The sequence below is a fragment of the Corvus kubaryi genome, unplaced genomic scaffold (genome assembly GCF_017639235.1).
Source record: "Corvus kubaryi isolate FWS band 111438036 unplaced genomic scaffold, C.kubaryi_AGA036_p1.0 68, whole genome shotgun sequence".
Lineage (NCBI taxonomy): Eukaryota > Metazoa > Chordata > Aves > Passeriformes > Corvidae > Corvus > Corvus kubaryi.
The window spans coordinates 9,989,028-10,000,486 of record NW_024582056.1 but is presented as its reverse complement, the minus strand read 5'-3'; the positions used below and the strand labels follow the sequence as shown (position 1 = coordinate 10,000,486).

Below are 11,459 nucleotides of genomic sequence, written 5' to 3'. Positions count from 1 at the left end.
CAAAGAGCATTCCAAGCAGACAATTATTTCTTCTCTTCATTGAAAGTTCTCAATCCACTTGCTCTATATTTTATGGACTTTGCATAGTGCATCTTCTGAATCACTACAACATACCATAATTCTCTTTTTATCAATAGCTCATGCCTTACAAATACTCTGTACCATAATGCTATGAATTTACCTTATCAAACACAACTTTATAATAAAATTGAATATCTCATTCCAAAAAGCCACATTCCTCTTCTGTAATTCTCTATTAACAAGCATCTGTAATAAATTTTCCATTATTTTTCACTGGATAGTTGCCAGCTCCCTGGCCTTTAGATCCATTGGTCTTAAGGCTTCTTCACTTTAAATACAGGAACTGTGTTGGCACCTTAACATTCCTCTGCTATTCTTACAGTGATTAAAGAGCAGTTAAAGCCAAATATCAGCAGGCTGGAATTGAGCAGCATTTATTATGACTTCAAGTAAGGAAAGATTCTAAGAGATGGAAGTAAGCAGAAGAAAACTGTACCTTGGACAGTGTGAGCATAATGCTATTTGGTAAGGTATGCTGGGGAGCTGGAAGGAAGACACAAGGCATAGGTGATGTAAGGAGCAGGAACAGCACAAAATAGTAGTACAGAAGTAATGTTGCTGAGAGAGGAGTGAGCAAAAGGTGTTTACCAGGTGATGGGTAATGTTAGTAGAGTAGTTAAGTAGTGATAAAATGCCAGTGGGTGAGAAGAAGCTGGAAAAAAAGAGCTGGAGGTCGGGGAAGCATAGAAGAAAGAGTGTGTGCAGGAAAGGGTCTGAGATGAAAAAAAAAGATGAGATGCTAGACAGTATAGTGCTGGAACACTGCATTTTTAGAAGTTAGGAAGCCCCTGAGGGTGGAAAATGAGTTGCGAATGTTTCCAGGAAAAGACCAGGTTAAATGGAGGAAGGGATTATTACCAACACCATAATCCTGGGGATTGGAAAGAGGTAGAAAAGTAAGAAGGGCTACTAATCCCTAATTCTCTCTTTGCTACCCTTTTTCAGGATTAAAATGTGCACCTAGGAGGATATTGAGGATTAGGAGAAGTGTGTGTCTAAGAACAGGCTAAAGAAGTGATAGGAAAGGGGAGAAGGAAGGTCTTCTAGAGGTGTAACCAGGCCTCTAAAAGAGCATGAAGGACATTGTCTTAGGACCTGAAGGCAGTACAAGGGAAGACATGTGCTTGGGCTGGCATGAGATAACCTCAACTCCATAATCATTCCCCAGCCACATGCTAGGGTCTCCCCAGCCCCTCCACTCCACCAGCCCAAAGCCACCCTCCAAGGGTCCTGGTGTAGGCCTAGGCAGCATTCAGAGATGGCCCCTGCCTTGGACAGCTTGTCCTGAGATGGCTGCAAGTTCTGACATGCTCCCTGCTCTCTGACAGCAGGTGGGTCCCGCCAGGCATTTATTATGAGGGAAAAAGAGCCACACAGAGCAACACAAAAGTGCGTATTTTGCTCTATTTTGAGACAAGGCAGGTGCTGCTGCAGCCTAAATAACTCCCTGGAGTTCCTGTGGCTAGGAGACAAGTAGATGCTTCACACACAGACAGTCATTTCCAAGAGAAAGGAGGCTCCAAGCTGTGTTTCAAACTCCATGGAAACACAAAGAGGTGGCGCTGGGCAGCACTGAGTCATGGGATGAGGACCATCAGCTGGGGAAAGAGCTTGACTCTGTGGCAGCAGGGACAGTGCTGCAGAGAAGTTGCTCTCTGTGTCACCATAGCCTCTTCACGGCCAGGCCACCACAGTGCCCCAAACCCTGAAGCCCCGTGCAGGGTGAGACCCTCCTTCCCTCCTGCCATGGGGAGCAGGCTCTAGGACTTCACAGCAGCCTCCTCACCGCGCCCATCCTCCAGCCGCCAAGGGTAGTCGACGTAGCGCAGCACCCCGCTGACGGGGCCACGCTTGGCGGGATCCAGAGCCAGCAGGCTCCGCAGCATCCCGGCAGCCTCGGCTGTCAGGCGCCTCCAGTGCCGGGGCACGTCCTTTTCTAGGCCTGTCTCCTGCCACTGCATGAAGTCCTCAAAGAAAGGGTCCTCTGGCAGGCTCTGCTCCCAGGGGAAGTAGCCGGTCAGCAGGCAGAAAAGCAGCACCCCGAAGGCCCAGGCATCCATGCTGGTGTCGATGGGCACCCCCTGGGCATCAGCAGTGTTGCTCAGCTCGGGGGCAGTGTAGGGGATTACACCGGCCACCAGCTTGAGCTTGGTACCCTTGGGCCGCGTGAGCCCGAAGTCAGTGAGTTTGACGAGGCGGCAGTCGGGGTCGAAGAGCAGCACGTTCTCAGGCTTGATGTCGCGATACACCAGCCCCCGGCTGTGGATGAACTCCAGCGCGCTCACCAGCTGCTTGGCACACTGCTTTGCGGCCGGCTCAGGGATCCCGTCCTGCGCAGGGAGAGAGACGGGCGGGATGGCACCCGGGGCACCTCGGCAGCCCTGCCAGCCGGCCTCTCACCAGAATGCTCTGCACTGGGAAAGACCTTCGCGTTTCTTGCCTTGCAAGCCCACGGCTCCTTCAGTGCTGCAGACCCTAGATGGACCCACAGCCCATTGCCTTCACCTCCCTCCCTCTGACCCAGCCAGCCTTCAGAGGGGCCAAATGCTACAGCCCCAGTCCCCATGGCCTTGTAGCAACACTCACGCGGGGTTTGATGATAGAGATGAGGTCTTTGTGCAGCGCTGGTTCGTAGAGGAAACCATAGTATTGGCTGGACTCGATGGCAATTCCAAACATGCTGATGATGGCAGGGTGGGTGGCTAGGGACAGTGCTACACAATATTCATACAGGAAGGTGTGCAGCTTTGTACTGGCTTTGGGTAGCAGCTTGAGAGCCATAGGAGTCCCTGGGGATGGGAAGAGTGGGTTAGACTCCTCTGAAAGTCACTCACACCAAGGCAGGACAGAGCAGCCACAGATCTGGGCAGTCACAGCCACAGGGAGGTCTCTAGTCCAAAGTTTGTGAGGGTATACCCTGTGGACACCAGGTCTGGGAACAGGCAATGCCACTGGTATGACTTTGGAGCCCTGGGCACACGCAAGAGCCCTGGGCAGAGTAGGGACATTCAGGAATGTGGGCCCATCAGTCTGAGCTGGGACTGCTGGGGAAGAGCAGTGTCAGGGCACTCATATGGCCCACCCTTCATTCATTCATTCACACCCTCTGTCCATGGGCCTCAGGGCACCACTTCAGCCCAGGCTTGGGGCTCCACTCCCTGACTGAGCCCTGGGGTGGGACTGCTGTTTCCATCTATATCACATCTGTGCTGGTGCCTATCTGTGAACTCTCTTGATCCTGACTTGTGGATTAACTTCCCAGCCTGACCTTGCTCCTGTCTCATCACTATAATCTTGCCAGATGTTCTGGGCTGTCCCCTGGCATCACCTGCTCCCTGGCTGCACGTAATGGGATGGTTCCTGGCTGGGGAGGTCCCCATCCTGTTGGTCTCCCTGGGAATCCTCCCAGCCATGCCTGGTTCCTGGCCACGAGGTGCCACCAGCCCACCCCATGCCCTGTGCCTCGGTGAGTGGAGAGGAGACAAGGCACAATAGTTCACAGGGCGCAGTTAGTGCCTTACCTCTCTGCCTGTGGGTCACCAGCATCACGTGGCCATACTTGCCCCTGCCCAGCTCCCGAATAACCTCATAGTGCTCAGCCACCTCAGCGCGCACCAGGCTCTGAGCAGTGATCTCCAGGAGCTCCTCTAGCTTGGTAGGTGCTGCTCTCCCCACTGCTGCTGCAGTCACAGCTGAGCTCTCGGCCATCACTGAGTGCTGCAGAAACACCACCGCCGGAGTCAGGAACAACAGAGCATGCACAGGGAAAGCCAATCGGACATGCGGCACAACCATGCCATGGCAGGGCATATTTCTGCCACTTGGAGCCTGAGCACTCCTGCTGCTGTGCTTGAGTTGAACTTGCACTTTTATACAGAACATCTCTGGGGAAAGCCCCTCCTCGTAGAAAAGGTTTCTGTATTGAAGGGAGCCTCCTTCAATCCTCTAATCCTTTTGCCCAATATTAGACAACAGGCAAAACATTAGCAGAATCCCAGATTTTCAAGCATGACCCAGCCACCCACCTTAGCTTACTGCAGCAGGACCTTGTCTCTCTGCTCAGAATCCCACCTCTACTGCTTATAGAAGAAAGTCCTTGAGGTAGCAGCTGAGACAGACCTGTCCCTTAGGCAGAGGCACAGCTAGCACATGAAAAAAAGGCAGAGTGCCCTGAGGAAGGCAAAGGGAGCTCAGTACCTCACATGCCTGATGACATTTTTGACCAAAAGTCACTCATCTGTGCAGCCTTATACAGGAAGTAAGCTAGAACATCAATGGCATTTTGAGCTGTAGCCGGCTGCTTCAGACCTATTTCAGAGAAGTGTATTTTCACTTTCCCAAGAGAGTTACAATGCAGCATTTTAAGGCCTCTGTGTCAGCACTCTCTGCCTGTCTACCTCCTTGTGCTCTGAACAAGGCACCTTGGGCCTGGGAGTCCCTCCTGGTTTTGGAGCAAGGTCACATGATGGTCAAGGCCAGAAGGTACTTCTGGAGACCACTTACTGCAACCTCCTGCTCAGAGGAGGGTTAGCTAGAGCACGTTGTCCTGTGCCCAGCCCAGTTTTAAATATCTACAAGGATGGAGACTCCACAGCTGCTGTGGGTAACCAGTTCCAGTGTTCAATCACCTCTGTGGTAAAAAAGATTTTACTTATGCTTAAATAGAAGTTGTGTTTCAGGCCCACTGCCTCTTGTTCTGTCACTCGGTATCATCTGATGCTGTGATACGCCTGGCTGTGTGTTTTTGCAGGTATTCATATGCATTGATCAGAAGCCTTCTCTTCTTGAGGCTAATCAAGTCTTAGCTCTCTTAGCCTCTCCTCCTATGAGAAATATTCCAATATCTTAGCTGTCTTCACAGACTGGATTTTTTCCGGTATGTCCGCATTTCTCTTCTGCAAAGGAACTCCACTGCTGCTAAATCCAGTCATTCTTCAAAATAAAGAAATTTGGAAAAAAGAATTATTTAAACCTGGGAAATCTACAAAAGGGCTGGATTTGTACAGGATCCTGGGACTATTTGTGGGAAGGTTCTCCTTCTCTTCCCTTCTTTCTCTCCTAGACTGCATTTCTAAATCTTATCCAATTCAGAAGTGCCAAGTAAATGGCCCTACTTTTCTGTAAAGGCTTTGGCTTGCTGTGAGAGTCAACAGCAGTCAAATTTAGTACAGTCAGTAGGGAGTACAACAATGAACAAATGTTTGCATGGGAGGGAATAAATGGAAGGCTGGGGAGAACTCTGGGAAAGAGTGTCTGGGAAGTATTTTAGAGATTTTGCTTTGATGTCCTCCTGTTTGCTCCCCAGCCAACAGGGCTTGTGAAATTCCAGACAGCAAGGGCATCTCAGAACCCACAAATGGACCCACCCTGCCAAAATATTTCCAAACTGGTGCTTCCACATTTAGGTGTTATAGAGAGAAAAATTTAAGTTGAATATAGAGAAAACACCTAAAATGTAATAGACCTGGGAAAGGCATAGATATTAGATAAGATAAAGCCACATTAAATAGTGGAGTGGAACAATAGGAGAGATGTCCACTTGTCATTTGAAGAACACATTATATGAGTATTTGTGGAAAAAAATATCAAAATAGCTTTTCTGTGAGGCAGTGTTTCTTCTATATCAAATTCATGGTCATATACAAGTTCTTGTCAGAAAATGGTTCAGAGTCTTCTTAGATAGCTGAAAATCTCAAACGTGAGTCAGGTAAAATTTCTTCCGTTGTACGCTGGCCACTTGTTACTGCTATTTAGCCCAAAGGTTAGAATCTTCCTGTTGCATCAACTCTACGTATTATTCAATAGTTATGTACTTTTTAGATAGATATTAATTAATGTTTTATTTGTATTCCATTATTTATAACATGATTCATTCATTTCATTAGGTGCATTACTTCTCTCCTATTTACTATGCAAACACTTGCTTTTGTGAGTGGGAGGATATGTTTTTCTGTATATCCTTGGTTCTCAGTTCACTTCAGGGAGTCAAAACATTTCAGTCCATAAGCTTTTGCAATAAAAAAACCCAAAACCACCCAAATCCCAAAAACTCTTGTATTCTTCCACTCCACAGTTCAAGTGAACTGCAATATAGCTGGAATAGATCCATACTTCCATCTGTGGCCCCAATAGCATGGGAGGAAAAATGGTGCAGGCTCAGAGGAGAGCACTAAAGTGAATGAGCCAGCTTAGAAGAACAGATCATCAAGAGGATATGGGTAAAGTTTCTTGAGGGCCTGTGACCTGTGGGTCTGATCAGGGCTCCTTATGAAGGAAGCCCCAGCTGCAGTCACTCCAGAACAGTTTGCAGACTTTGGCCCTTGCTGCCCTTGAAGTCATGAATTGCAAGACAAAGTCCATACTTGAGAAAATAGCCAGCGTTGTCAGGTCTTTCTTTGAGATGCCACTGCGACTAGCTAGGAAGGTAAGTGAGGATCCAATCCGGGTCACTGCTGAGTAAAGTGTGCCTGGGTGATCTGCACTACTTCTGATACCTTCTAAAGTGTCATTTTCCCTGTGCAGATTGACAAGCACTGAGGAGAAGGTCTCCAGGGCCCTGACCAGGATGCATTCACCATTTGGCTGTGCTGTATTGAAGGCAGCAGGCAGAGTCCTATTCAAAACTGTTCTTTCCTCCACTATTCTTTCTGTGCTTCACCCCTGCTAGAGGTCTTATTTCCAGCCTGCTGACTTGTGAGAAACTGTAATTCCTCAAAAGAATCTCTAATTACAGCAGCAAAAAGCTCACATCCTTTACACCATCACAGGATACTTCTGAACCACCTGAGAAGCTGAGGGGGATCTAGCCTATGGAGATACAATGTCCTAGTCCAGGTAATGTTATTCTGGTTCTTCAACCAAAATGATTAATGTATTTAGTGCAGAAAAGCACTTCATACATGTCAAAAGCCAAAGACAGTGTGATCTCTGTACAACAGAGACAGTGCCATGATGACAAAAACACAGAGGTGTTTAGGTTGGATGGGACCTCTTGAGATCATCTAATCCAATTCCCCTGCTCAAGCAACAGCAATTGAAGCATCTTGTCTAGGAAGGTGTTCAGCCAGGTCTTCAATATCTCCACAGATGGAGATTCCCACCAATGATCACTGCTTGGAAGAGTCTGGCTCCCTTTTCTTCATTCCCTCTCAGCAGATATTTATATACACCAGTAAGGTCCCCTCTGAGCCTTCTCTTTTGCAAGCTGAAGAGTTTCAGCTGTTTCAGCCTCTTCTCATATCAAAGATACTCTATTAAAAATGGCCTTGAGCATATGGCATGTGGAGTCCACTTTCTTGTCTGACCTTCTGCAGAACCTTAATACAAACCAAATGATAAATAGCATCTGGGGCATCTCTTACAAAAAGTCATTCAGGCTTGATCCAATGACAATTGGTCAATTATAAATGCCAGTGTAAAAATTCTTGCTGTTACACATTTATATGATACCCTAATCTGAATTTACCTAACCTGCCCATGAAGTTCCTCAGATAGAGAAAATAGGTTTTTAATATCTGTTAAATTTCTTGGGACTCTTGGAGGGTTTATATGCACTGTGGTCAGAGGTATGACCACAGGCTATGAGAACATATTTGCAGTTAATTATGTTGACTAAAACTATCAGACTGAAGCTCAGGCTATGCATTTAACCAATGCTTTACTTAGGCTTCACAAAGCACCTGTCACACTGTGCTTCTGTAGTGCCTGCACCAGTTAGCTGAAAAACAGATGTGATGCTTCCAGAAGATGTGGTCACATTTTGAATTGAGAATAAGCATCTCTATGCTCTCTGATCAAGACACCCCTCAGTCTTCTTATTGGTTCAATGCCTTCAAATAACCTTCTGTCTAATTGTCAAACCAAGCTCTCAGATTGTCCAGCCCGATTGTCCAGCTCTCAGATCTGCTTCATGGCCCTGTTCTAAAGCCTCATCATTTTTCTCCTCCCATCCCCCATGTTAAAACCCTGACTGTCTTGGGGAGAATGTCTCCTGTCACGCACTCAGCTAGAATTCCCCTCTGCCTCATTCTGTGGCCTCAAGATCTCCTTTTGTGGGAACAACACACAGGCTGTACTACTTTATATTTCCATTATGAGTTCAGAGTTTTTCCCAGTTACTGGGGAATGTTGGGGGAAAAATTCACTTCCTCTTCCTGTCCATTTACGGGTGCTGCCTACCTGGTTTTTACCTGAATATTTTTGCACCATGTTTAGTAAAGCACATTTTGCTCAAATGGATTTAGTGTACCAAGTAATTCAGATCACTTCATTCTGTTGTTATAAAACTTCTGCTTAGGGGCTGTGTAAGGACCCCACCTGCAGGCACTTCCCACTATCCTCTAAACTGTTGGTTTGAAGCAGTTCTCATGCTGGTATTGGTTCATATAGCACCTGCTAGAAATGTCCCATTCTCTGGTCGTTTCCTGGAAGTTATCTGTACAAATTCATCCTGGCATTGGTCTAAACCAAGAAGCCACACATTTTTAATTAATTTCTGAAAGCCCAGTATATAGTGGAAAATATCATATTTTATTGGTGTTCTTACCTTAAACAATTATTTTTTTTTAAATCCTGACTCTGTTATAATACTTTTACCTTTGTCAATGATCTAGACAAAAACACTGAAATCATCCAGAAAATGTTTGCAAATGGCACAAAAAGGGTTTGGGTAGACAATGCATTGCTTCACAAAACTAGTGCATGCACATACACACATACAAAAGTGTTTCAAAGGACCAAAGAAGTCAGGATTTTAGTCTGGCATTAGATAGGTGACAGGAAAAAAAAGTAGTATTAATCAGACACATCTAGATTTTTCATGCTGCTTAATGGGCACTATGTAAATCCAGAAATGTAGATCTGGTATAGCCTCACTTCCCTTGCAGGCTTTAATACATTGGATGATACAGAATGGCAGTAGGAATAATCTGCAGTGATAGAGATACACATCTTACTGATACAGACACAAGTCTAAGAGCATAACAGTACAAGGATTACTGATGTTGCAGATTCCACTTTTGCATTCACTTTGCTGAAGAGAATGCCCAAAAATAATTAGACACAGAAAACATCAGCAGTGAGAGGCAAACTAGCATTTTCCAGATGCTAAATTAAGAAGGTAAGCTTCACTGTAAACAAAAAAGAGACAGCTGTTCAGCTTCACGTAGGCTGAGATGATTGTAACAAAAGAAGAGATCTGTTCTGAGGCGATGTGCCTCTTACAGTGAACTCCAGTTTCTGCAGAGGTTCCTACATACAGATGCCGTGAGGCAATCTGAAATTTAATCTCTGAAAATCAGCTGAGTTAGGGAAGCTGTATTTCTGAAGAGCTGGCCACCTGTTAACAGCTTCTTCTCTACAATTGAGAATATCACACACCAGTGGAATTTGTATTTTTATAATAAATTAATTTTCTCAGTTTGCTCTGCTTTGTATTCTTCTTGAATACAAATGTTTCTTGAAAAGTTAAAAATATACCGATGTTTCTTGAAATGTTAAAAATATATTGATGTGAAGAAAGCCTGGGTAAATTTCCTGAACTCTTCTGGAGGGCAGGTGATAGATCAACAGAACCAGATACTGGATGTTTTCTATCTTTTTAATGATACTGGTGAGCCCACAGTTCAGCAAGCTAGCATTGGTGTCCCCAGTTTGACAGAAAAAGGACCAGAGAAAGTCATGACAATGACAACAGGGTTGAAAATTACAGGGGAAACTTCCAGGGGAGCTGTCTTTATAGCTTATCAAACAGATAGTGAAGAAGTTACTCATCACCTGTATGTACCTTCCCAAGTACTGGAATTTCACTAAAAAGGGCTCTCCCAATTAGGTAGAAGCATTATAATAAAACCAACAGAAGACGCTGAAGTGAGGCCACTTCAGACCTCTGTTGTGGTGCAGATTTTGTGAAGAAGGATATTTGCCCCTAAAAGTCTCATCAAACAATATGGAAGGATATCCTTCCATCCCCCTAACTTTTGGCTCAAGAATGGCACTTTTTTTTCCTAAAAGGTCCGCTCTGGTGCAAACCACGTTTAATACGACAAGGGATAAGAACAGATTATCGCAATGTTTGCTTCTGGCCTTATTACTGGTAGATTTATGAACTTCTTTCTAAAACTCGTCAGCAGGCTAGTGCTTCATCTCGCTGCCGAGCATGGCATGACTGTCCCCGTTGCAGAACTGTGTATTGCTGTTCTGGGGCAGAGACACTCAGCAGCCTTCCCGGAGAGCCCCGTAAGCCTCTCCACAGCACGCAGCACACCACAACCTCTGCACAGCAGCCTCCTCGGACAGAAACCGGCAGCAATCCCACTGGGACCAAGCCACATCACCCGTTTCTCCCAGCCAACCCGCCAGTACGGCAGCACCATGCGGCCGGACACGAGTGGACGCAAAGCAGCCTCCCAGGGCAAAGCCACCAACGAGCTCTCCATCAGCCCGCTGTGGGAAATGGGCGCGCTCCGCATTGTGCCGGCACACCACTCTCAAGCCTCCAAAACCAGATTGAGAGGGGTGGGTGCCCTTTTATATGCCTGTCCAGTGTCTTTCATCCTGCCACCGCTGCAACTTCCCTTCCCACTCTCCTTTCCCGCCTGTACTAAGCCTCTCACCTTCTCCAGCAGCGCAGGACAGCCAGCCAGCCGCGACTGCCGCGCTCCCCTCGCCGCAGCCGCCGGGCTCAGCCTGCGCCAGCAGCCGGAGGGGGCTGCCAGGCGCTACGGGGCCAAGCGTGACGCTCCGCCCCGTCCCCATGGCTCTGGACCTGGGGGCACACTGCCTCCCCGCTGAAGGTGACCTTCGGAAGGGAAGAAAAGAGGGGGAAAGGGGGGAGGAAAGGACTATCCATCTACCGTCTTAATGGAGAGGGATGTGTTTCAGAAGTCGGGGTGGGATTGTTTCTGCTCTAGCCATAGCATTGTAAACCCACAGGGACCATTGGCAGACCCGCCTTGTTCAGCTCTTTGCTCCAGCTGAGGGAGCAAAGCAGCTCCCTGGGCTGGAACGTGGTCCTTGCTCTGGGGCTGTGCCAAGTAAGAATCCGTTCCTGATGGAAGCGATCAGAACAACCGTGGACTGCCAGTGCTTGTCCTTGGCTACCAAAGGTGCCCGTGCCAGTGAGCATCAGAGACCAGGCACAAACCATGGCTGGTTCAACGACCCCTCTTCAGGCCCAGTGGGTCAGGGTCCTCACACACACCAGGGCTGCAGAGCGTGATGGTGAGGCTGAAATTATTAATGATAACTATGATGACTTGCAAGCATTTCACCTGTTCTCAGTACCTGACCCCAGAGTATACTCCTGTGCCAAGGTCTTCCTGCTTCCACTTGAGCATGGAGATGAAAACATCTCCTGGGTGCATGGACACCATGCAGGT

At 47.2% G+C, this 11,459-nt stretch overlaps 1 protein-coding gene across 1 annotated transcript; it reads right to left on the bottom strand.

Moving 5' to 3' along the window:
- Nucleotides 1–976: 976 nt before the first annotated feature.
- LOC121674522 (serine/threonine-protein kinase SBK2-like) lies at nt 977–10,930 on the bottom strand. The gene is given in 6 exon segments (XM_042048920.1): nt 977–2,411; nt 2,668–2,870; nt 3,603–3,798; nt 10,695–10,787; nt 10,789–10,914; nt 10,916–10,930. Coding segments are annotated over 6 exon segments (1,203 nt in total). The 3' UTR covers nt 977–1,841.
- Nucleotides 10,931–11,459: the final 529 nt, after the last annotated feature.